Genomic DNA, 27,602 nt, shown 5'->3' with positions numbered 1-27,602 from the left:
CATCCGATATATATTGTTATATCAAACAGCCCTAGGTACATGGTCTGCAGAAATGCTTAGGTAGGTGGTACATATCAAAGTAACACCCACATGGATGGCAGGACCCAAGGGTTCCCAGCAGAATATTGCCCAAAGTATCACACTGCCTCTGCCTGCTTGCCTTCTTTCTATACTGTGTCCTGGTCCCAGGAAAGAAACACACTTGCTCTCGGCTTTCCATATGATGCAAAAGAAAACATGATTCATCAGATCACGCCGCCTTCTTTCATTGCTCCGTGGTCCAGTGTTGATGCTCAAGTGCCCAATGTTGGTGTTTTCAGTGGCCAGCTTGGGCATCATGACTGGTCTGTGACTATTCAACCCCATAAGCAACAAACTGTGATCCACTGTGTATTCTGATGCCTTTCTGTCAGAACCAGCATCACCTTTTTCGACAGCTTGAGCTACAGTAGCTCATCTATTGAATCGGTCGGTACAGCCTTCACTCCTCACGTGCACCAGTGAGCCTTGTGTCACCAGTAGGTCCAGGTGTACACTCTTCCAGTTCCAGTAGACCCGACCAGAATTCTTCTGTGATGGAAGATTGTGTTACTGGAAATTAAACCAAAAGCAGCTGTGTTTTCCACGATATATAAAACGTGATCGCTCCAGCTGAATTGTGTTAGTGCTTCTGTCAATTTTCATACATCTCTTACACTTCTTTTTTTGACACCTTTGCTGATATTGTAGCTGTCAGAAATATTTCACATCTGCAGCTACAACTTTTAGAAGCACCAGACTTCATCGTGTTAATGCGAGTGTTTCCATTCCTAACTGAAACTTGCCATGCTTAGACTGATTGGCAGAAGCCCTGTTTGTCTTCGTTTTTCATCCTGGCGATAGTCTAGGCTGACCTACTATTAGCCCTCTGCATGCTGGGTTGGACTACCCGGGAACTTTATGGTACAGCGGCTGTGTCTGTTTGCGTAGGTATTTGCCTATGCAGAAGAGTTGCTTGCAGTCCTCCAAAAAACCTACAGTGCGTAGCTCGGCATAGATGATGCTGTGCGTTTGGGTGAAGTGCTGATTGGGTGAAAAAGTGACACTTTTCAATGATTAAAATGAACCCCACTATGAAATTCTGACATATTCACAATTAGGAAGTAGTTGCAGATATTACAATCCAGTGACCGGCACAAATCAGAGAAGCATTTAAGGCTGTAACAGTAAACAGAGGCATTGAGACACAAGCACGCTGCTCCACTTCTTACAGTGTGGAAGCTGGTGCCAATTCTGCCTTCAATATGAGCCGCTCTAATCACTGCATTCATTCACTTTCTTTTTTATCGTGCTCCAAACACACACAGTTATTGTCTTTTCCTCATAATTTGAAATCACTCGAGTCAAACGCACACACACACACACACATAGGCACTTGCCCGGGAACCCATAATTCAGTAAGTGAATAAGGCATTCAGTCTACGGTGGCAGAGATTAGATAAGAAAGTGAGCAGTCAGACTGCCGCGGCAGGAAAGCAGAACAAATGAACTGCACTCGTGATGGAGAGAGCTTATACTGTGAAAGCCATAGCCCTGATCTTTCAAGATGAGTGGTTTTCTATGGAGGGCAACTCTCCAGCAGTATTCACCATGGAGCGCGATTACTACAGTTTACAAGGAGATTTACCCATTCATATCTTCATGCTTCAAGCACACAGTGGGAATGTGCTATTGTGTAGTGAATCATCCTATTATATGTCATGTGTTGCATATATATCGATTTCCCACTTGCTTTTTTGTGGTATTTTAGGATCGGTTCTTGTCTGCCGCACTACCTGCCTTCAGATCTGAAGAGCTATCGGTTTCGTGTGGCTCTGGTGGAGAGAGCACTGGAAGCAGTGGGAGAATGGGTGCTAAGATGCTACAAAACGCTCTGCAGCACTGAAGGTGCTAAGCCTGGGAACAGCCTGCGATTTATAACCATTTAAATTCTATATAATTGTGTTCTGTAGGACATCAGAACTAAAAAGAAACAAAAAAAAAAACCAGAAGCTGTTTATTTAAATAGACCCCATCGAAATAACTGATGATGTTGTGTCTGGTTCCCATTGCCTTCTTTTAATTATAGCTTGATTTGACACCTGAAAAGTTTATGACTCCATCCTCAGTAACTGACAGCGCTGTTATCTTTCAATAAGCAGATTTTTACATTAGAAAAATATGTCAGTTTAATTGCAAAGCAGCTCTTTCTGTCAGATGTTTAAATGGATTACAGGATACAGTGTATCGCAATAATTACAGTAAGCAGGTCTGGTTTTTTTAGCTTTTAGAATGGAGTTTGTAGATAAATGCACTTGTATTCGGGACGTTATTGGAAAATAAAAAAACCCAGGCGTGTCTGATTTTATCCGCTTTTCTTAAGAGAAGTCCTCGTGGTGATCACAGGCTGAGCTCGGGTGAGACGCACTGTCATACGCACACACACACAGACACACACACACACACACACACACAGGTGTGTTGTATTGTGTATGTGTTTGTGTCTCCACATCCTGCTGAGCTAGTGTTTGCAGACCAATTGGCTCAGGGATAAAGACTTGTGACCTGGCATCCATCCAGGCCTCTTATTCTCTACTCAGCCATCTCTCTTTCTCTCTCTCTGCCCACCTCCCTCCTTTACTGCTCCCCCCGTTGTCTTCCAGACGCCTCTTTGTTTATGCACATTTTGAATTTGCACATTTAAAATGGAAGTGCGATGCTAGGAATTCGAGGAAATGCCTCACTTGCCTCGCTGGACCGAGGTGGAAAAGTTGATCAAGTTGTCATATAAAGGCAGACAGAAACCTATTTTTCCAAATAAACAATGACACTGTAGGGCCGGCTTCCTCTTCCCCCTTTGTTCTTCTGGGGTTTTTTTCTCATTTATTACTACAAAAGTGGAACATTGGTAGAAATCCCAAAAAGGGCAGCTAACAAAAACATGCCGTGTTTGGCCAGAAACATCTTTCGTGCACTGAAAGCAGCAGCACTGAAATGTCATGATGTTCCAGAAGTGCTGCTGCAGCTCTTTTATAATGTGATTTTCTGGGAGTCTCCCTTTTATTTTAGCCAATAAATGCACAAAATGTAAAATTTTACTTTTAACTGGATGGCACTATTTTCCAGATTTGTTAAGCTTTGCAAGCTTTTCATTTCTTTTTAGTTTCTAGCCTTTAGTTTGTACTTAACCATCAGCCACCTGGGTGCTCACATGCAGTGAGTGTGCGTTTGTGTTTGGGCAATGACATCATTCGTAGTGTGCAGAGGATGTTGACAGTGGCTGAGGAAATGAGTGTATGTGTGTGCTAGCTTGCCAAGGCCAACAGCTGGCAGTACACCATCCAGGAAGGACTTACACATGCATGCATCGCCATTGATTTCACAAAGATTTCATATAATAGAGTGAAGACCAAACTATGGCTTTTAAATGTGCCAGTAGATTTTTTATTAAATTGTAACTCAGTCTGTTAGTTAAAAAAAACCTAACAATTCATGAAGTTATGCAAGAAAAGAATTCTCACTTTGGGCCCAAAATGTTCCAAATGTTGGGCAACGATAAGAAAATGAAATATCGCGATAGAATATGGGTAAAACGCGCATGCGCAGTGCCTTTGTTTTTATACGCACATGGCGGAAAAAGCATGACGACGATGGAGAATAAGAAGGGCAAAAGCGGATCGTTGAATGAAACAGATGAACCAGAACTGGTTTGTAAAAATGCTGCAACTTCAGTGGTGTGGAACTGGTTTAGCTTTCGTCTGTCAAATACACAACAAAGCACATTTTTGGTAGAGTGTGCTAGCGGGCCGTCGTTATTACCGTGTTGTTTGGAAAATACGGCACACTTAAAATCAATCCTTTGATTTTTATAATCCCGTGTGCCTTATGTATGAATTCTGGTTGTGTTTACTGACCTCGAAACGAGTTTATGTACACGGCGCTCAGCAATCTGTCAAATGTTTTAGTACGACTTTGCTAAGCTATGAAACCGCACCGCTTGATGGATTGTCGGAGCATTACGGCTATCGTAGGCAGGAGCCTCGCGGAGTGATACGTACTGTGCTTCAACATAATATTACCGTATTGTGTGTGTATAACCTCTTTTTAAGTTTTGTGGATATTATACATGGTTATGCTGAGGATATGTCGGCCAGTTTCCACTGGAAATGCCTTTTGGTTAAACTGTCAGCAAGGAATTTGCATTTGCACTGTTAATTTTTATATAACTTTAATGCACATAAAAAACAGCTGCTTGTTTAAGTGAAAATACATTGATGGTTTTTTTTTATTTCACTAATAAAGTTGTGGAGTTGTAAAGTATTTTGTCTAGTGTCAACTATATCGTCAGTTATATCGTTATCGCAAATTTTCAAATGTATATCGTGATAAATATTTTTGGTCACATCGCCCTGCTCTAGATGAGACCAGCAACACTTGTCTGAACCATTGATACACGACAGGATGGATCCATTATTTCAAGGCTCGTCAGGTTTTGTCCAGTTTTTGTTTTTAAGTTTTTAAGAATCGTAACCTCAGTTTCTTGTTCTTAGCTAACAGGAGTGGCACCTGGTGTGGTCTTTTGCTGCTATAGTCCATCTTCTTCAAAGTTTGACATGTTAAGTGTTGCTTGTAACAAGTTGCTATTTGAGTCGCTGTTGCCTTCCAAGCAGCTCGAAGAACTCTGGCATTGACAAGACGTTTTTACGCACTCTCAGTTACTCAAAAGATCATCAAAGATGGCCATTTGGCTCCAGCTTTGAGTACGTGTACTCCAGCAAGTTGAATTGTTTTATCTGACACTGAGGCATGAAACAGCTGGAACAATGGAGGAGCAATAACAGCAGAAGAAGAAGAAAGAAGAGTGTGCAGTCTTTTTATTTTACACAGAGACCACGAATTGCTGTTATTCCTATTGATTTTACTTCACTTCTCTGCACACCCCAAATCCCACCTACACCGGTGCATTGGTCTGACTACACATCAGTGTCTACTTATGGACCATATCAACACTTGTTTGCTTCTTTTCACAAGTGGACGGCTGCGATCCATGGCCATTTACACATTTGTCAGTCACGTGTCTTTAAGGTACCCAGCTGACCACTTATGTTCAAGGTCAAAGGGCACCATCCTCAGTTACTGTATGTGTCATATGTGTCATCAGTCAAGCTCTGAGACAGACTAGCAAAAAACTAAAAGTTTGAGAATAATGTACATGTGCAGGTTCATCCAGCTGTTGACATTTGAAGGAAAGTCCTTTGCAACAACCACCTTCGTTAAAGACAGATTATTCCCGACATCTTCTTGTTTGGGTTTCACCAGAACACATTAGAGTTCATCACATATCTCTTGAGTGATTGTGATAAACAACCATCCAACATTTGTTTGCTCCATATGAGGGTGGCTGGCAAAAATCACTAAAATAGTATATATGAATAGTAGAGCTGGGCGATATGAGATTTTTTCATATCACGATATGTTTTTTTCATTTCAGGCGATAACGATATCTATCACGATATAAGCCAAATAACTATATTTGTAAGATTTAAATGTGCCGTTGCTCACAAGTAAAATGTGAAATAATCAGCAGCTTGTTTTTATTTAAATATTTATTTCCCATAATAAGTTCAACAGGGTAGATGTACTTAAGGAACATGAGACTTTTTCAGATAAATAAAGGCAAATATTGCAAACTACACAAAAGGCAGCCGCTAAAGCGTTTAAGTTTCAAAATAGAACAAACGAAACAGACTAAATTGTCAATTCCACTTAGAAACAAAATATTAATTCTAAAAATAAATCTTAGTTTGTTTTACAGAAGAACAGACAAAACTGACTAACTTTTGTCAATATCAAATAAACTGAGAACTAAAAGGAAATTCTCAATCTCTCCTTGTTGTATAGCTGAGCTTTTCAAACAGTTTTAACAGTTACTTTAGTCTGACAAAAGCCGAATGACGAATTAGCGCTTCCAGTCAGAGACTGAGGCTACGTCCACACGTACACGGGTATTTTTGAAAACTGAGATTTTCCGTTTTCGTTTTAAAAAATAATCCCGTCCACACATAAAGGCAGAAATGAAGGAAAACGCTGCTATAAACATGCCAAAGCAGCAGGTGGCGCTAGATTCCTAACCGTGCAGAAATGTTGGCCAATCAGAAGTCTAGAAGCCTCGGTGGGAAAAAGTAAACAAAGCTGGGGCATAGAAGCAGAACCGAGTCGTATGTGTGGACGGACAGTAACTGTGTGTATATGTAAGCATTTAAACACTGCAGAGAGTACAATTAACAGTAACAGTATTGTAGAAATTCATTTCACCGAAACAATAACGTGGCGCACAGTGTGACGCATGCACCAGTTTATTGCATTTCCAGACTTGCTTTCGGCACAATTTACAGTGCACGCTACTCTGTTTTTTGTCAGACTTGAAATAGCCGAAATACCTTCACACTACGGAACTTCTATGGCTCTTCCGTTCAACAATCTCTCCGGCATTGGAACCATCATCTGTTTTCTCTTCGGTCACGCTCGGTTGATTTTTCTAGTCGGCGCACTCATTTCCTCCATTATGCGCTGGCTGCTTCCCAAACAAACACACGTGCGGCTTGGCACTTGTGCTGTACGTAACAAGTCACGCGACGTGACGCTGCGGCTGTGATTGGTTCGGCTCTGCACTACTTAGTTTGGATTGGCTGACCTTTTTTTTTTTTTTAATTTTTAATTTTATTTTAAGAGGACAAGAGCGGCGAGGTCTATCGTGATAGCTTAATTTCTCTATCGAGTAAAAGTTATATCGCGATACATATCGTTATCGTTCTATTGCCCAGCTCTAATGAATAGCACATTTATAGCAGGGCAACCTTTAGTCCAGATTAACAACATATATTTGAACATAATCTGAATAGAACTGTGATTTTTTTTTAACTAAATATTGAATAATTAGCGAACCCCACTTAAACCCACTGTTACAATGTGTATGTATGAGGTTTTTATTAAGGATTTCAGGCCATAATAAAGCATACCAGCACAACTCTGTGTGTGTGTGTGTGTGTGTGTGTGTGTGTGTGTGTGTGTGTGTGTGTGTGTGTGTGTGTAGGTATGACTGAGATGTCTGTGTTGAGGCTGAGACAGAGTTGAAGTGGGGACGGATCGTGCTGGGGTCTCAGTGCGCCTTTATGCATGCATGATTGGTGTGTGAGTGAGTGCGCAGAGCGGGACAGTAAATGGGTCAGATGCAGTGAGGGGGATGACCTTGGGAATTTGTCTTGTTTTTCTTCACGACTGTACTCTTTGTCTTGGGTTAGGGTTGGGGGTGTGGTGGGAGGTGAGACAACTCAGAAACAATAGATGCACCAGAGCCACGCAAAGCTGACTGAACTGTTTCCACAAAGCTGGAAACATGTCGACTGCGTAGAGCTGTGTGTTGTAGCATTGAGATTTCCTTTAACTTTGAGTACAGTGAAGAAGAGACACAGACCATCGTTTCACAAACTGAAGATGGGGTTTCTCATGTTGCCAGCAGTCTTGTTGTGCTGAAGTAAATCTAAACCCGGTCTCGTTCTCCCTCTACCTGCTTTGACTTTAAATTACAGCTAAATAAAACAAAATAAAGAAAACTGTGAGTACATGATTTCGATTTAATTTTAAAACAGCCGTTTTGGCTTTTTTTATTTCACATTTGCATCTTCTCAAAAACTACTGAACATGAACAAAAATCCAGACTAATCCATGTAAAATGTGTGAGTCATTAAGTTGATCTACGTTTTATTGTTACCATGTAATCATGTTTTGAATGATAATGTTTCAGTTTGGGACTAAAATATAACTGACTGGTTCATTTAGCAAAGCTTAATCATAGACTATCATAGATTGCATATAAATGATGGGCAAAGACTCGGTGATGTCAGCCCATTTGTTTGTGAACTTTGTGTATTATCAACAAATGCAAGCATGCTTGAGTAACAAGGCACATCCATAGACTGAATGGATGCATTGTCTGATCTGCTAATTTGTGCTAACGTATAAATAATGCTAGAAGAGCAAAAAATTTAATATTTGCACATATAACTCAAATTAGCAGCTTGCTAGCAACCAAAGCAATCAAAAGGAGGGTTGCTTTTTCATGCACCACTCTAAACCTCCAACCAGTTTCATGCTAGTAACTGCTAGCACACTCCACACTGAAGTTACCAAGGTGTTACAGACCAGTCTCCACGTCTGTGTCTTTAAGGCCTAAATCTCCACATACCAACCAATGTCAATTCAGCAAATATCAAAAGTAAATCTATTCATAATAGTGTTCAAACAACACCATTTTCAGTGTTTGTTAAAAATAGCAGGCGTTGAATCGGACCAGCTGTGCTGCTTTAAGTGGACAAATACTTTGTTGTCTGTTGTCTGGTGAAACACTGCAATGCTTGCTATAAGGGGATATGTGGGTCGCCTGCTATTTTAATCCACAATGTTGCCAGGAATACCTGGGGGAATAGACAAGTGCTGCAGTGTGTGTGTGTGAGTACATGTGTACCCAATCCATATACGGTATACGTGTGCATGTAGGGGGCCAAGGACAGAGGAGAGACAGGCAGTTTATGTCTGAGAAAAGGTGTGGAATTAGAGGAAAGTCTCTTCATTTCTTCATTTTTAAAATGTGTCAAATAAGTTTACAGATGTTTTGATGATGTGCGTACATACTGGGAGAGTACCAGTGGTAAGGTTTTGGAAAATGAGCTTATTTTCACTGTTTTATGTTAATATAAGCTTTTCAGTTTGGGGCTGTTGGTCTGATTAATCATCAAACACTGAAAGTTAAAAAATAAAAGCATACTTTTTCTTTGCTTTTTTGTATAGATCAGTTAATCAGTGAATATATTCATTAATCAATCAATCTTATTTTAAAAAACTGAGTCTCACCAGTGCAGACCAGTGTGGCAGTACTACAAGGAGTTAGAGAGAAAACAGCTTGGAGCCAAAATTATGACCCAAGATGGATTTCCGATTCATACATGACCTCTGTTTCCATCCAGATCAAAGGAAAATTAACTTTGATGCCAACTGAAGACATGATGTGTGTGAGTGGAAGTGGGGGAAAGAGGGAAGACATCTGAATTATTCAGGGATGAACTGCAGGACACAGGAAAGTGGAGAAACGGAGTGTTTCTCTTTTACCCCCAAGACTTTGTAATATAGAGAGGATTTTATCGGCCTGGTCTGTAAACCACACACACACACATACACACACAGGCATGTATGAGTCATGCGTACACCCGTCTGGCTTTTCCAGCAAGGCCAATGAGATCAGTGACTACCTCAAAATACAAAAACCTCTGGAGGTAAAAAACAGAGACCCCAGTGAAGAAAAGAAAAAGTGTGATGACAGTAGCAGCTTCCCTGGAGTCATAAATGCACACACACACTCCCAATCTCATACATGTATCCTCCCTGATGGCTTTCTAGTGAAAAACTTTCCTCTACTATTAAACCTGTAGCAATAACGTTTATTGTTAAAGTAGCTGCCATGTAAAAGGGAGAAACATGAAATCAGTGCAGTATGGATAAACTAGGTTCAGGTGTTTTTATTACCATTAAAGGCTCAGCAAAACAGTATTAATGCATATTTTTAATGCCTTAATCTCATCTGTGTTAAAAGGCAAACACCCATATGTAAATGCAAAATTAAAAAAAATCTTAACAGGTGCTGAATGAACAAAAAAAAAAAAACAATCTATCAGAGCTCCAGCACTCCCAGTTACATATAAAATGTATTTAATATACTTTGGCAATAAGAAAGGATGTATTTACATGGACACATCTGTAGCAGGGATGCAAGTACTGCAGCATTAAGAAGGCTCTTCATTCTCCCAGGATGAGGTTTAAAATATCTTTTCAGTATCAGTGCAGAAAAGAAGGCTTCTCGTTCACAGTACCTGAACACAGAGGAGTAACGGGGGAAACTAAAAGCTGAGCGAAGAACCCTAACAAACCCCTGTGGGCACCAGGGCTCCCTGAATCGTTTGGGAAAATAATGTGAGTCACGATCTCAAAGGAACTCACCACCTGTGCCCTCCACACCCATCATTAAAACGCTTAATATGGAGTTGGTGTTTATGACACTTAACATCTGTGCTTTGTTTTATTCGAAAACCATCCCAAAGCAGAAATATTCAAGTTACAGCCAACGAGCAGAAGGCTGATACTGAAAACAACCCGAAAAGAGCTGAAAACAGTCATTCGCTACAACTGGTGCATTTAAAAAACGAAAGTAAAAACAGGAAAATGAAAAGTTTCCTCCGCCTGTCAGTGCAGTAAAAGCAGAATGGAAACACGCTGGATGTCTCGGCGTGGTAGGTGGTGGTTGCTCCGCTGTTGCAGCACTTTGGTGATTTTGGTTAATTTATGCGCTCTGGGATGAGATTCTGATAAAAATCTGTTTGGAGCTTCTTGAAGTCGTAACAGTTTTATAAATGATTAGTGTGATAAGATGTATTGTTTTTGAAGCTCGTGGTGCCTTTAATCTATCCAGTCTGTTACCCCCCCGCTCACAGTTTGTGCTGTAATAAAGCAAAAACAACATCACGCTTTATGAAATTGTTTGACATCATGTTGGTGATTACATATTCAGGTTCAGACCAACTCAGCTACTAATCCTGATATCCTAAAGCACTCTCTTTGATATATTTACATTTAGCGCAGACAATGAAATGAAACAAGCGGAAAATAAAGGAAGGGATCAGCTGCTGTTGCGTCTTAATGGATTGACCCTTTCTGTGTATGAGGGTGTGTGTGTGTGTGTATGAGGGTGTGTGTGTGGTTTGATGGGATGGAGGAGGGATGATGTGGGGGATGAGGTCATAGTGTAGTGTGAGCATGCGTGACTCTTTGTGTGTGTGAAATAAAGGCGTCTGAAAGTGTGTGTGTATAAATGATGACTTCATTCGTTATGCATTTATTTATGATCAGTGTTAGGTGTGTGTGTGTGTGTGTGTGTGTGTGTGTGCGTGCGTGAGGGTGTGTGTGTGTTTACCACTTTGAAGGCTAAGAAAAAAAAGAACAAAGAGAATTTTCTAGTCTTATCGCAGCGATTTTGGACGCTGAGGTCACAACTTTATCACATTTTTATTTTACTCTGCTCAAATCAGATACGGTTGCTTAGGACACTTCTCACAAAACTTCAAAACACAAGGAAGATACTGCATGATTCCTCGTCCAATAATATGATGCATCACCTATTTCTGTTGTTTGCTGTTAAACAAAGGAAGTCACGATCACACGTCGCTTATGATGCTTATTGTGAATATAACATCTACGTGCCTGAAAGAAAAACTTGAGCTTTTTTCAGTTTTGCTTGAGCTTCTGTGCGTGAATAAAGACGTGAGAAAGCCCAAAACTGCAGTGTTGTGTGTCCAGTGTTGTGTGTGTTTATTGATTTTGATCAGCTGTTCACCGTTTACATTTCTATAAACTCATTTCAAGCTGAGATGAATCTGATAATTTGGGGATTTTGATATTTTCATGTTGTGAGTGATGCAAATCTAATTGGAACAATCTAGATGGTGGAACTAGTTTCTCAATTATTTTACATCCTGAAGGATGTGTTCACTTTGAATGGACCATACATGTTTATATAATCCTTTCATTTTGTTTTTTCACGTTGCAGCGAGCCTTGTCTGTATCATCATATTTGATTGACTTTATGCTCTTTTTGAAGTTGTTGGCAGCAGTGCCACTATTAAAGTTTGCTTTTTCCATCAACAGTTCAGCATGTGAAAGCTAAGTGGGAACTCTGTTTTCCTCTGTTATCGAGCGTGAAGCAGCAGCATGTGTTTGCCAGGTGATGTCTGAGTCAGAGCACAGATGTGAACCCAGATGTGCTTTGCTTTATGAAAAGGACAGAAAGACAGTTTTGGATGAAAGACTTAACATTTTTGCAAACTAGAGGAGCGTTTGGAAGCGTGCTTAGGCTTCCATAACTTCGATTCTCAGAGTTTGGCTCTGGTTTTTCGATCAGAGTGTGCTGAAATCAGGGTAGCGACTTATGTCGAGATGGAGCGCTGCGTTACAAATACGCGCGCTCGGATTTTCCAGTCGGTTCGAGTGTTGACTTAAAGCTTCTCGCTCTCCTCCTCTTTCATCTGTAAACAGTTCAAACAGCATCATCGGCAGGTCAGTGGTGTTGTTGACTCGCTGGCGCTGATAGACATCAGCAATTCCTCTGCGCACTCCCCCTGTTAGCCTTGCTTTTATAAGTGCAAGGAAATGTGTGTCTAAGTAAACAGGGGAGTGGGTCTGTCTTCTCTACTTGTAGCAGTACTTCTAAACAGAACCCTCCTCCCTTTTCCCAGAAGATTAATTATAAAGGTTATAAAAGGGCAAACAATAGTCAGTCAGTCCTTTGAGATGATTGGCTCTTGGTGTCCAGCTCGGCCAGTCAATTTGTGGCCACACAGAACAATTTTCTCTTATCCAGCTTTCCTGCAAATAGATGCTTCCCGGCAGCTGACTTTCAGCTGTGATTCCTGTAGATTTGTTTACAATGCAAACTACTGTTGGACTGCAGCTCCCACTGAGGTGAGAGCACAGCACTAACGCACACGTCAGCAACTGCGGAACAAGCACAAGTTTTACCCAGCCTTGCTTTTATAAGTGCAAGGAAATGTGTGTCTAAGTAAACAGGGGAGCGGGTCTGTCTTCTCTACTTGTAGCAGTACTTCTAAACAGAACCCTCCTCCCTTTTCCCAGAAGATTAATTATAAAGGTTATAAAAGGGCAAACAATAGTCAGTCAGTCCTTTGAGATGATTGGCTCTTGGTGTCCAGCTACATGAAATTGATATGAATACTGCTGATCTGTTTGTAAGATGGTTTATTTGTGTGTGTGTGTGTGTGTGTGTGTGTGTGTGTGTGTGTGTGTGTGTGTGTGTGTGTGTGTGTGTGTGTGTGTGTGTGTGTCTGAGGAATAAGCAGTCCTGTTAGGATCAAAGACTTTCTGTGAGGAGTGAGTTTAAAACTGTTCTTTTATAAGATGCAGACATGTTCAGTAGTGCAGGCATAAAGTAACAAAGTTATATGTTCTAATTCAGACATTGCAGAGCTGTTGATGTGACCTGGCTGAGTGCATCCAACTAATTTTCTGTGTGTGTGTTTTCTTTTGTTCTGCTCCCTCTCCTCCCATCTCTCGTCACGTCTTTGTTTCACTGATGTTCACCCTGCCGGCTGCTATTCTTTGGCCTTCACATCGCTCTGAGCAATGAAGATTAGCTTGACACATGGGACACGGACACACACACACACACACACACACACACACACACACACACACACACACGATCGAGGGTCTTATAACAAGTTGTTAACCCCCATTTATAAGTGTGGCCTGCAAATCAGCTCAGTGAAAGGGAGTGTAATCCCTGCCGGACGATTTAATGGTAATCTCCATATCCTGAATAGATTACGTACACACACACACACACACACATGCACGTTTGCAACGAGATACCTCCTTTTCATCCCGCACTTCTGTACTTTATTTACTCTTCCCCTTGCTCGTCTCTGTCTGTGTTTCGGGTTATTAAGAGTTTGGGATGTTTCTTTCTTCTTCCAGGCTGCTTGTCGTTGTGACGGTGTTCATAGAGTTTCAAACGGCACTGATGTCTTTTTATAGCACTTTTATAACCAACAGTACAGAAATGACAAGAAGCGTGTAAAGTCTTTGCTGTCAGCAGTCATGCGGAGGGCATCGATGACTTTTATGCATTTGATTGATTCAGCTTTATTTTTAGAATTATTACCATCTGCAAACTGTGACACAGTTTGCACGATCTCTCCAAACTCGGGATGACGCCAAAATTATAGTTTCCACTTTTACACAAGGGGCCATGAGTGCCCAAATCAATGCTCCAGATACACAACTGTGGTACCTTGTGTCATCAACTGTGTGAACTCGTGAGTGTATGCAAACTCTTGTATAAACAGAACAGTGTTTATGCATTAGAAGACTTCCAACATCTCTGTGTATTTAGGCTGAAATCAGGTCAACAAAAGACCCCCCAAGAAAGATGATCAAATGCAGCCTCTCATTGCGTTGGCACACTGGCTGGACTAACAAGGTTTGCTAGAATTACATGTCTGTTGGCAAGCACAGGGTCCTGGAAATAGATAACTTTGTGATGTTTAGAAGTGCTTTTATGAATAATTCCTAATTTATGTCATGTGATGTAATATAAAGGCTGACAAACAGACACACAGTCTCACTTCCATTACTTGAAAATATAATTGTTTAAAGGGCTCCAGAAGCAAAATGTTAATTACAGAGTTCTTGCTGTTAGTTCATTCAGTTCAGTTTCCTCCATCTTTTTCAGTCGGATTTCTGTGCTCTGACCTTCACGCATGCTGTTCTGTCAGCAGTTAGGAGGCTGTTGTTGGCCCTGCTGATACACACATACACATACAGTATACACCCAGCAATCATTAAAGGAATGTATTCCTCAGACTGCAGGCTGTCAGCAATATACCAGGAATACATCAGGGGTAAAAGTCAGCATGTGTGCCTTAGTATATATGTGTATGTAAGGACACGCAAATACACGTGCGCGCCCACACACACCCACAGCACCACAATGCTGACATCATATATAAACACCATCATCATGAAGAACATCATTTAACAGCTTGTGGTGTCTGAGAGTGATGTGTGGGTGATAAAATCAGGCTTGTTGTTCAGAGTAGCAGCCATTTGAACTAAATGAGCATCAGCAACAATAACCTCATTTAACTGAGTGAGAAATGGGTGATGAGCGACAGCTCACCAAATAACTGCAGGGTGAGCTAATGAGCTCTCTGCCAGTGTGGCGTTTTTAAAAAGAAAGTTGGAGCTGCAGCTGGAAAAGAATGGATTTATAATTTTCTGTTTTATTTATGCATTAGTTTATAGCTCGCTCACTCCAGGGTGGGGATACAGTCGCGTCGCTGGTTTGTGCGAGCGCAGGGCCACGTCTGCAAGTTCATGTTAATAAACTGAAGAATTAGCAGGAGAAAAATAATAATCAGGAACTGAAACTTACTGTCTTGGAGTGGATGAATCTTTCTGTGAGTGCTTTTGATTGCTTATCCAAATATAGGTGAGGGGTCTTTTTTATAATATTAGCTGCCTGTCTTTGCAATCACTTTCACTTAATTTTGTGTCTTTTTAAAGTGTCAGAAGGTTCAATAAACACACCAGTTTTAATTTTTCTGGCAGTTATTTCATGGTTCATCAGTGTCTTCATTAAAGATACACAGATTAAAGTCGTCACTCTATGGTAACAGCACTTGAAGATACTCAGTTGTGGCTCATTTCCTTCTTTTTGAAGCTGTTCCTGCTGCTTGTGTAAAGTCACTTGTCCTTGGGAAAACAAGTGCTACAACCTCTCACCTCTCCAAATCCCCCAGCTTAGGGAACACTGTGGTATGGTCACGGATAGGTTTGCAGTCTTAGGCTTTGTTACATGTAACACTGGCCCTGCCCTTTGACAGCATCTGCAGGACTCAGGTGGCTCAGCCCGACGCTTTCGCTCCTTTTTCGTGACACCAACACGGCATAAAAAATGTCCGTGAACTCGGTCACGCAATGCAGATCGCCCTCCAGGACCCTCCTCAGTGGGACGGGAAAGTAAAGGGCACGCTCAGCACAGCTTGACTGACCTTAAACAGGCGTGTATTTCACACACACACACACATACTCAGTTATAGATGGGTTGTCATATTGTCACACACCGTAGAAAATGCGGCAGTAATATCAGCATTTTCCAAAGCAGGGCTCAAAGCAGTGCTACCTGCTGACAGCAGCTGATAATGGACTCAAACTCACCGCAATCTACAAAGCACAAGTATAAAAGTTTCACATATAATTTGCATACTTATCATGATTGGGCCAGCTGCCATTCACATATTGCAGTGTGGTTTTCACACGCCTTAATAAACCTGATGTAGATGGGTGGAGAAGATATAATGTGCGAGTGTGTGTGGGTTGTTTTTTTTTTCCTTTTTTAGAGTCACATGCATGCAGTCTCGTCCCGAGCTAGTTGGCAGGAATTCAGGCTCATCCGTCAGCATTACCGCTCCATTCCGGAGGGTTCATTGGGTTCGTTGCAGCGTAGTTCAGAAAAGCTGGTGGATACACAAACGATCTTTGTGGGCCGCAGCCTCATTTTTTCATTGATTGTGATTCAGATTTTCTTTTATTTGATGGATCTATAGTATATGCTGTAATAATGAGGAGTTCTTTTGAAAAGATATATAATCATATGCATATATATGCAAAGGAGAGATTGTCTCTGATAAAGAGCGTTCATATATCATTCTGTACTGAAGCTTTTATGGAATTTTGAACCTCTTAGACGCCATTTATTAAGCCACATTTTATACACTTTGATGCAGGCATTGTGTACGTGTACGTGATTTATATTTACAGTGCACCAACTGTATGCACTGTATTACATGCAGTGTGACCTTTGAATAAAAGTTCAGTCAGTGGCGCTACAGTCAAAGGAAGATTGTGCAGTAATTCATAAATGTCTTTTCTCAGGTTTTAACACGTCCATGGAAACCATGAGGCGTGGAAATTACACATTCCCGTTCTTCTATGTGCATTTATGGAAAGTCAGTGGTGGTTAAGTGGCATCGAGACTCTGGTACAGAGCAGAGGAGGCCACAATCACAATAATTATGACACTGATTGAGTTGGAGCTGGGGTGGAGGCAGGATGCAAAGCAGGGTGCATGTTTGCAGATGCGCAGTGACTGCGGGCAGGCTAAAGTGACTTAAACAGTGGCGCTTATATAAGATTTGCCAATTAGCTGCATTGAAGGCTCTCAGATGAGTCATCGGTTGATATGGGCCACCTGTTGCCATGCTCAAATTTTAAGGCTGTACTGCACACATCACACATTAAAGCATAATTGTACATAATTCAGTACAGTTGCCCACATAATTGTTCATAATTTCTTCTAAAGCGCTGTGAATTTAAGAAAAAAAGAACTAGAACACATCAAGTCTGACTGCAGGTCATTTTTCCTTTTGGTTGATAAAAACAAAAGGAAAAATGTTCTTCCTGAATAGGCTTATTCAGTCATCATCACCGACATTATGCACGCACAAAATGCACTCGTGTGAAAATTAGTCCAGTATGTTGTTTTACACAGTTTCATAGATGTAATATTCATTTGAAACCAGATGACATCAGTGATTAAAAATGGCATAAATCCTTTTCTTTCTTTAATTATCATCAATTCAGCTTAAAAAAAACAGGCAATGTCACACAAAAAATGTCTCTTTTAATATTTCTCTCACCAGTATTCATCTGTGTAACATCTCCCAACTCGATACCGTTAAATCCTTTCACAAACAGCGGCATAGCACCAATTGATTTGGACCAGGGAAGAGCCAGGGGGCAGATTTCCGACCCGGTCCCAGAGTGTCTCGGCCTTGACAGACAGGGGAGGGGACAAATGAGACAGTGTCAATATTGAAACAGGCTAATGGGCTAATGAATGTGGAGAGTTCTGCCTAATGTTCCCAACAGAGCTTCTAGCAAAACCATTAAAGCACTTTTATATGAGTAGACAGGCACAATGCTGTAACTCGATTTATGGGGTACTTTCATGGTCAATTAGGATTGGAGAGAGAGGAGAAAGGCCTGATAGGGGAGGTTAGTGTGTGAGCGTGTGTGCATGTGTTCTTGTGTGCGATATGAGCTTATTAGCTTTAGACAGGGTTACGCCTGTTTTTGTCAATATTTTCCTGAGCTGCACTACTTGTGCCAGTACGGTCATGCTGTTCACAAATGTGATCAGCAGATAGACTGAACACCCGCACAATAAATTTTTTGACAATCAAAGGTCATAATCCCTGTCATATAAAAGGTAGTCATGTGACGGGGCAGTTTTAAGGATTAATATCAGTAAAAATAGTCACCGGGGAATACTGCAGACCCCGGTATGTCGGACTGGATAATAAAGCCTGACATTATTTTTATGAAATCTGATCTCCCCGTGGAACCATCTTATCACCTTCTTTATTACTTCTTGCACAGCTGGCTGCAGGTGTGACCAAATGTCCTTTAATCTTCAAATATGTCCGGATGATTCGGCCCTCGGGGGTCGTATATAAAATTTTAAAGATCTGACCTGGAGAGATGAGTTGGCCGATTAAATCTCAACGCCAGTAAAAACAAAAATGTGATTATGGATCTAAAAGAAAATGTGTTCTTTGCTCAAAAGTAATCCAGTGCAAGGAGAATAAGTAACAGATCCTATAAAATGCACTTAACAGAAACCATGACAACTGGTTTATAAATTTTCTTAGGGCCGTTGCTTGCAAAAGAAAACAGCAGTGAGGTCTTTCAGAGGAAGCTGCCTCAGCATAATGAAAAAAAAAAGAAAACTAAAATTTGGGACACTTCATTTGTGGTGAAAACCTGACCTAAATCTGACTCAACTAAACCTAAACAGCTGCTGTTGGCAGGTGCTAACGTTATGCGGAGCAGCAAAATTAGTTGCCACCAGCTAGCCAGAGAAGTTTGGTAATCATGGACTAGAAATGGTAAATGGCCTGTATTTGTATAGCGCTTTACTAGTCCCTAAGGACCCCAAAGCACTTTACACAACAAATCATCCACACACAGGTGATGGCAGCTACATTGTAGCCACAGCCACCCTGGGGCGCACTGACAGAGGCGAGGCTGCCGGACACTGGCGCCACCGGGCACTCACACCACCACCAATAGGCAACGGGTGACGAGTGAAGTGTCTTGCCCAAGGACACAACAACCGAGACTGTCCAAGCCGGGACTCGAACCGGCAACATTCCGATTACAACGCGAACTCCCAACTCTTGAGCCACGATTGCCTAGAAGCAACAAAGTATAAATTTAGACAAATATGTTGTACTGTAGGACCTTATTCCTCTTAGATTGCCCAAGGCACGGTGAACTGAGATAACGTTCTCAAGTGACTTCAGTCATTTACTACTATTCTCCTAAATTTTTGTATAAAAAGAAACAGAGAGTAGAGGAAGCTTGAAAAAAGAAAGTACTCAAATAGACGGTGGTGGTAGCTCAGTGACATGCTGACTGTGTGTGCCCTCAGGTGCTTACGGGACATTAGGTTAATGTGGTTGACTCACTGGAAGTACGCTTTTTGGAGCAGGGCATTGCGGGGGTTACCTAAAACTGGTGATAGTGAGACAGCTCAACAGTTTGCGGCTGGTCACAAAAGCGAACTTGTCACAGCTCGTGTCAAAACAAATCTGCCTGTAGCACAGGAGCTCTACAGTTGAACAGATTTTGAAAGAACACATTACAGCATAGGGCAGTTCTACACTAAGAATGGGTGTGGTTTAATACTGCGATTGCTTCCATTAGACTAGGAAGCAATAGTAGCTCATGTTAATGCTCTACAGAATTCTGCAGGCAACACCAAGGTGGCTGTGGCGTTTGAGGTGAAGCTGGTACTAATTGGAAGGTTGGTGGTTCAATCATGGCTGCTCCAGTCTACATGCCAAGATGATATTGGGCAAGTTGCTGAAGCCAAAGGTTGGTCCTGACACATTTGTCAGAGTGTGACTCTTAGTTAGAAAGCACTGTCGTTTGGTGTTGTTTATTAGATCAAATGATTCAAGCCTGAATGGACCGTACATACCTGATTGTCAATACCTGGGGTACCAAAGCTCAAAACAAGCGTCAACAAAAGAGTAAGATCTTTGTCAAGTTTTCGTGAGCGCAACCCACATACTCAACTCTGCTGCTCAACTCACAAATGCATTTTCCTTACAGATGTGGCACCATTTAAGGGCTTTGCAACAGAATAAGATTTATTGACAAGTAAATGACCAAACATATATTTCCTTACTTCTTGTGTTAAGTTTAGTTTCTGTGTACACAGTTGGAATCACAGATTTAGCATATGCGAAAAACAAAATTACAAGATCTTAAAATTGATGATTGTATATATTTTTTGTTAGTAGTAGTGACAGCTTCCGTCCCTAAATGTAAATGTATCATCAACATCAGCCCTGACAAATTATGGGAATGGCCAATTCATTAAACCTGAGTACATGGGCACACACCTTTCGGTATTCTGAGTCGTGCACATGCTGCTCTCTGTTTCACGCGCACACAAAGAAACTCTCAAACTATGCATCGTCTCTCTGTTGTGTTACTGCAGTTTTACCTCAGAGAGTTGTTGCAGCAGGCAGTCAGCGGAGGATATTTTTAGTTTGCTGAAAAAGAATCGAGTTGTACAGTTTCCCCCCGCCACCCTCTCTCGCCTTCTCACAATACATTCACAGAAAAAACGTTTGAATGAAACGGTTCATTGGTTTTAACAGCAGCTTAATGGGAAGCCCTAATGACTCAATGAACCCTGCAGGGTGAATCACAACATAGACCTCGGCAGGGGGTTATCGCTGTTCATGTGCCCATTTCAATTTAAAAGTTCATCAAATACAAGAGAAAAAACTGTCCGTATTATTAACGTAAATAATATTATATTGCAAGTTGCAGTCACATGCAACTCTGGATGTTAACAAGATGTCCTGTCTTGTAGCAAACACCAATTAATTGTAGAATATGGACAGAAAAACATGGCGCTGTTGTTAGCTTTTCAGAAAGACTGATGAAATACTTTTTCAGGCTAACAGCAAACATGCTAATGATGAAGCTTTACTGCACAGCCAGCATTGAACACATTACCATTGATTTAGGGTCATGTTTATATCCATATGATTAATTATTGTCCAATATTCATTGCCCTTAAGGTCTGTATATCTTCATTTTCTTAATTACCAGTTGCCGGACCTTCCTTCGATTAGCTATCCAGGATCATCCGTCATTTCATGCTAGGCAGTTAGCATACAGTTAGCATGTACAGTAAGCTGCTGCGTGATTACCTTTCAGTTAACTTCAGAGATTTCCTTGTGTGGGCTCATAGGTTTGGGCCCATGATGTTGCCGCAATCTCAGCAGCTGCAAGCTAATTTTTCAAGAATAACTTGTTGAGTTCAGAAAACATTTTAATGCCATGATGAGAAAAGTAGCTAACTCTTTCACTGACAAAGCTAATTTTCTCAATTGCTGTTAATTTGCAATGTAAATTTACACCAATTTACATTGATGTAAATTGGTGTAAGAAGTGGGGTAAAAGTCAGCAGCTTAAATGTAAATGAATACATTTGTGATGTCCAAACCATATAGTATTTAATCTAACCTTAAACATTATGTTCTTTATATTCACATCATTTTTTGTTCTCCACTGGGAGCTGCGTGAAGCTTCTATCAAAGCACTTTGCATAAGTGACTCTTTAGCTATCACATTTACTCTTTTTAAAGTTCTGGAGTCAATGGCTTTCCTAAAGTCAAGTGTTGCACAATCACTTTCAGGGTGTGGCTCTCAAACTGTAGTGTTAATCAAAGAGAACGACGGCCCTCGGAGAGAAAAACCACTCAGTGCTTCAAGTATCTCAGTTACTGTTTGGCTAATAAAAAGGGTATTTACATGAGAAAAAACATGGGTAAGCTTTATTCAGTGCTTTATTCTCAAATTAAATAGGAGCGGGCTTTAATGATCCCTGTGGGGGAAATCGAGTCACTGTAGCAGAATACTGGAATGAGATGCAGCAAAGACAATAGAATATAAATAAGAATGTCGTTAATGGGGGATTCAGGCATAAATATCTTTCAGTACACGTGCATAACAGAAAAGAGAAAATACTTGTTTAGGGGTTGTTTGAGTTTTTTGTTTTTAAACTTCAGATGCAAAAACACTGAAAGAAACGCGTGGGTTCTTTCAGCTGAACCCACGCCACTTAAAGGCTACACGGCTGTCTCAGTGTGCGTTTGTCTGTGTCTATGCATGCATGTGTGCGAATGTAACGTGTGGACAGCTACCCCATAATTTTTCCAGCCTGGACAAATGCCTCATGGTGGAGGACAGGCCGCCCGACATGAGTAATGACCTGCAGACACAGAGAGAGAGAGAGAGAGAGAGCAGCTTCATTAACAGAAAGCACAACAGACAGAGGAACAGATGATTCTGCCACAGATTTCAATCCCTCCATCTTAGCCAATTACTGAAATAGCTAGAACACACGCACGCACACACACACACACACTGTCATATACAGACTGAGGGAGACAAAGGGAGACAAAGGCCATAAGCCTGGTTAAGCATTATTAAATTATTCCTCAAATTAAAAGGCTGTACCTGCCCTGTCCTTTTAGAGCTCCCTCTCTCCCTTTTTCCTCTCTCTTTCTGTGTGTGTGTGTGTGAGATTAAGCTGTTAATTAATTTTATGTCCTTGTATTTAATTACCACGGGCAGTGAAAATGGCGCGTGTGTGAGTGTGTGTGTATTTATTTGAAAGACAACGAGCTGATGAGTGTGTTCTGGTGAGCGTCTGTTATGACAGTTTGGAGTGCAAAAATCCCACACATGCATACATACACACACACACACACTATATTCTGAGGGCTTTTTTTTAACTGTTTAACTTGTGTGTCCACGGCATCATTTTAAGTTACGTCACAACTCAGGTGATGCTGGTTACTGTTGTGAGCTAAACTGAAGGATAATGTGTTTTTTTTCCTCTCTTGTAAATAAGTGGAGCAATTGTGTAGCAGTGATATCGATGTTGGGGTATATTTGTTACTCTTAGTGTCTTAATGTCGAGCAGTGTGCAGATCTAGACTTAATAACTCAGAGATAACAGCGAGCAGACCACAGCCTAAAGTTACAGTCTTTAAATTGGAGTTGATTGGATATACGATCTGTTTTGGGGTTGTTGTTTTTTTTTTGACACCTTCACTGCAGTAAAGCCCATAAATCTCTATAATTTTTATTTAAGTTCTATACAAAAATCCATAAGAGGCTTTTGGCTGTTTTGTTTTTTATTTATTTGTGACTCTGCAGCCAGAGTGCATATGGAAAAACTCAAAAAAAAGCAATCATACTTAATAATTATCAGTTAAAGTTGAAGGCAGGATTTGCTTTAATGCTTGTAAGTTAAAAAAAAAAGAAGTAGAAGAAGAATAATGAGATTCTTCAAATGTTAAGAAATAGGCAGAGGGAGACATAAAGCGGGGGCGAGAACGAGAAACCGGAGAGGCTGAGACGACTAAAGAGAAGTGGAAGACAAGTGGAGCAGGTGACCTTTGCTTTGTGAATGAGAAAGGAAGGAGTGAAATGTGCACGATGAAGAGAGAGCGAGGGAGAGAGAAAGATGGAGTTTATAGAGGTGAGAAGGAGGAGAGGGAGGAGAGGGGGGAGGGACGGGCTGCTCAAAGGCATGAAAAGATGGAGAGAATAGAGGGAAGATGGAATTAGAGGGAGAGAGAGCAGTTACACAGCAGGAGAGTCTGAGTGCTCTCCTCCATCAGAGACCGTTGATTAAAATTTCATTGGCTGAGGCTGGAGGTCAGAGGTGATGCGGTGTGTGTGTGCGTGTGTGCATCTGTGTGTGAGCGCTAAAAGCTTCGAGCCTCCCGCCTTCATGCACTCGCTCACTCCAGCGCTCTCTCTCGCTCTCATTGGCTAATTACATTTCTTTGTCTCGTTCTTTGGAGCTCACTGCTTTTTAATTTCCTCTCAGCTGTTCGAGTCATCTCTTTCGATCTGTCTTATGTTAGATTAAACATGGCCGTTTGCATTACTTGTTTTTGCCACTAGTGACAATATATCTGCACAAACAACAACAGTTTAAAAGCTATAATTTAAACTCTGGCAATATAGAAATGATTTTTTTAAAGCATATTTGAAATTCTGCTCTAGTGGGGCTGTTGCAAATTTACAACTAAAAGATTAAAACCAAAAAAGACAATATACATTCATAGCAATCCCTGACTGACTGAGCCGTGTTTTTCTACCTTAACCTTCGCCCAGACTTTGATCCGAGCGATTTTCACTCATGTCGCCTTGTTCTTCCGTCGGGTCTCGTCTCTATTAACCTCTTTTGTTGAAGCCTCCTCCTGCTTTTCAAATCAGACCCCACAGGACTCTCTGTTTATCGTGCTGCGTTTTCAATCAAGGCGGAGTGAGAGGATAGCTGAATTCACTAACACCACACACAGGTGTTCGCACAAACACAGTCGGCTCTGTCACTGTAGCAGTATTCAGTGGTGTCTTTTTTTTTCTTTGCTCATTAGTGTGTGTGTGTGTGTGTGTGTGTGTGTGTGTGTGTGTGTGTGTGTGTGTGTGCGCGCGTGCTTGGTAGGATGAACCTGAACCCTCTTTTGGACTTACTGCCAGTAATCAGTGGTGTTTGTGGATTTAATGGTGTCTTAAGATGTGAGAGCTGTGTGGGAGGAGCCTCGATCCTTTTTATTCACAGTTCCTAGGCAACTATGCTGCATTAGTATTACAAATTGTGAGATTGGTTATTAATTGATTTATGTGTTATGATTCTAATAAATATATGCAATAAATAAATAAGTTATATACAAAAAGATTCAAGTTGTGCTACCAGAATGAAAGTCTATCCTTCAGCTTTCCCTTTACCAGTAAAGGTAAAGGCTTTCTGCTGCTTTAGTTAAGTAAAAGTGTATGAAATCCCACCCACTGGTATTAAAATAAAGAAATGACTTCAGGTTTTTGTAAGACTTCTTAAAAGTCAGATGGCTTTTGTGTTCTAATATTTTACCTCTGCGGCGCACATGAGATATGTCAGAACGGCGACCTGGTCAATGAGGCTTCACTGCTATTGGAAACAGTTGCAGTGTTGTTATTGGAAGCAGAGGCGTGTGGGAATGGTCACCATCCAGCAGTTTTGGCTCATTACTGCAGCTGGCCAGTGCAGTGCAGGCATGAGGAAACTGGTGTCTCCAAAATGGCAGCTGTCTGTGTGCGTGCTGAGGTGCAGACTGCATTATTTATGCTGCTGTGTTACACTTCGTAGCGCAGTGGTTTGCAATGGTTTTGACCACCTCTGCTCATATAGATTTAGTCTGGGTTTTTTTTTTTTTAGGAAATTATAAAATTATAAAATCAAACAGTACAAAGTGGCATGCCAGCAGATGTTGTGCTATCCTGACCTCAGCTACATCTGTGACACTGACTGTGAGCCAGGCCTTATCTCCCAGCATCAGTGTTGGACCTCGCTAATGCTCTTGTAACTGAATGGGATCAAATTTGCAGAGCCAGGCTCAGAAATCATGTGGCAGGAGTGAACCTAGAAGAGTTTTGGCTGTTACAGTAGCACGTGAATATGCATGGCATTGTAATTACATCTATGGCCACTTATGTGGGATGTTCAGGTGTCCACGTATTTGATTTATTTATTTATTTGGAGACTTGTATTGGCTGCATGATTAGCATAAAAATAACCAAAACCAGTCACGGCAGATGGCTAACCTCTGGGCCTGATTCTGCCTGAGGTTTCATCCTGTTAAAGGGGAGTTTTTCATTCCCATTGTCACCAAGAGCTTGCTTGCCATGCTTGTTGGGAGTTTCGCCGTAGGCTCTTTACAACCTAAAGGACCTTGAGCTGACTGTTGTTGTGATTTGGCGCTACATAAATAAAATAAAATAGCTGTTTTAGGTGTTCAGATGCACATCGTAACTGTAGCGTGAGGAAAATAGCTTGAAAAGTCAAGCTGTTCCATCCCTCACCGTTCTCCCCCTCACCTGGGTAGTAATGCTCCTCGTTCAACAATCTTAGACTCCTTGTCGAAGTTTCACATTTTTAAGATTAAAGATTTACTAAATTGCCACACTAAATTAAAAGAAATGATTCTGGAAGGTTGTTGGATGATCTTTTTTGGCCACATCACCACCATCGCCTAGTTATAAACCGTAACTCCGTGCAGACACAGCTGAACGAGCGTCACATCGCTCAAGCTCGGCTTCAGTCTTCAACGAAACATCAAGCACGCATCTACTCTGCCGACACTGAAGCTTTGATATTGCGCACAAGCACTCTCAAGCACGAGGTGTCTCATATTCACACACATCAGTTAAAAGTCATTATGCTCCTCTCACTCTCACAAACATGCACATCCTCTGTGTACACAGTCACATCAGCAAATTAACTGAATAAAGAGCCTCTTTTTGCCTTTTCTTTTGAGTGGCTAATTAGCCATCAGAGCCCGCTGCGTGGAGAGACCGAGATCCATCAAGAGGTAGCGCTTCAAAGAGCAGTTTATGGGAGCCAAAGCACTTTAATTAGGACCTCTTTGTATGAGAAAGTAAAGAGAAAAACATAAATTGAAGCCAAAAGCTGTATAATGTGGAGGGGAATAAACATATTGGAATACACGCGCAGATAAAGAGAGACAGAAACCAACTGAAAGGATCAGACCGGAGAAAGTGTTTTACAGCAACATGAGAGGAAACTGATTCCACAATCCGGAGCGGCAGTAACAGTCTGTGGGGAGGTTTGCACAAGGGTAGCTGTCGCACCACTATATTTATGGTGACTAATGTGAGGAAGCACAGAAAACACTGGGCTATACTGAGACTGAGGCGAGAACAATCATGCAAACCCTGGGTTCTTTTGAACCAGAAGCATTAAAAAAAGAAAACACAGCAAACTTTAAAATGATCACATCACCCAGGTGGTTGCTTTGCATTCACGTACCTGAAGCAGACATTTGGAGTGGATATATTGGCTATACTCAACATGTTTTATATCATTGTGTTTAACTGGGAATTTGTGTGTAAGGATGTAAGAGCTACAAGCAAATACAAGATCCACGTTTCACTGGTGAATCCATCAGGTATGGACACGGTGCAGGAGCTGGAATGTGGACAACTAATATGGCTACTCAGCTTATCACAAGCAGTAATGCCTCTCTTTGACAAAAAGGCTGTTTTTTGTTGTTGTTTTTTAAATTTTTTTACCTAACCTCCACATTCGCGTCATGTGATTCGCAGCATGTTGATCCCCTGCTGACTGAGCTGCTGCTCTGCATTCTGTCTGTCATTAGACAGATGTCTTTACCCTCACAATGGGACCAAAAAAGAAATAAAAAAATACAAGGGTTTTTTTAAGAGTTCGGTTGTTATTGCTGTAAGTCTGAGCTTTAAGGAGACTGCTGTCAAACCCTTTGTGTTTTTAGTGCCCCTGCTTTGCCTTAAGAGCTTTTAACTGAGATTCCTTGTATAGCGTGTGCATGTGTGTGTGTGTGTGTCGCCTGCTGACATCCGTGATAATAATGGTCACATCATGCCCTCTTTGCTCTCTACTGCTCCATCAAAAAATTTGTTTGGAAAATAAACCGGGCAGATTTGAGAATTTGCAAAACGATGCTTCACTTGACTCGACTAATAGATGATAGAGTGTGTAAAAGATTGTGTGGTCGTGTCACCCACCAACTAGTTAATGACTGGTTGGTACATGTTGTGTATCTTAATCAGTTTCAGTGCTTTATGAAATCTAAAGCCTCGCAGGGCAAAGAGCCTTTCGTATTTGTCGTGGCGTTCAGTCAGCCATTGACCACATGCGAGGCAGATCGTTGTTGGAAGTATCACTTTACAGAATAACATAAATGGCTGCATCTCGCCATTGTCCTAATGGAAATGTTGGTAATAGTCAGATAACCGTGCGCATGTAAACACAGACGGAG

General features: G+C 41.2%; 1 protein-coding gene across 2 annotated transcripts in view; it reads left to right on the top strand.

Moving 5' to 3' along the window:
* Nucleotides 1-27,602, top strand: part of klf7b (Kruppel like factor 7b) — a 72,134-nt gene that overhangs the window by 7,551 nt on the left and 36,981 nt on the right. Inside the window, exon 1 of one of the 2 annotated variants that reach the window (XM_086266195.1) lies at nt 19,467-19,581. The exons of the other annotated variant lie outside the window; for it this stretch is intronic. Within the exon in view, the coding sequence (XP_086122321.1) occupies nt 19,552-19,581 (30 nt within the window). The 5' untranslated portion in view covers nt 19,467-19,551. Of the gene's footprint in view, nt 1-19,466; nt 19,582-27,602 lie in introns of those variants that run through there. 2 annotated transcript variants of the gene reach the window in all.

This window comes from Aulonocara sp. 'chitande type north' Nkhata Bay, linkage group LG16 (assembly GCF_057382095.1).
Source record: "Aulonocara sp. 'chitande type north' Nkhata Bay isolate Kocher_YH1m ecotype deep benthic linkage group LG16, A_spYH_male_GT1.1, whole genome shotgun sequence".
NCBI lineage: Eukaryota > Metazoa > Chordata > Actinopteri > Cichliformes > Cichlidae > Aulonocara > Aulonocara sp. 'chitande type north' Nkhata Bay.
This window is presented reverse-complemented; position numbering and strand designations above follow the sequence as displayed.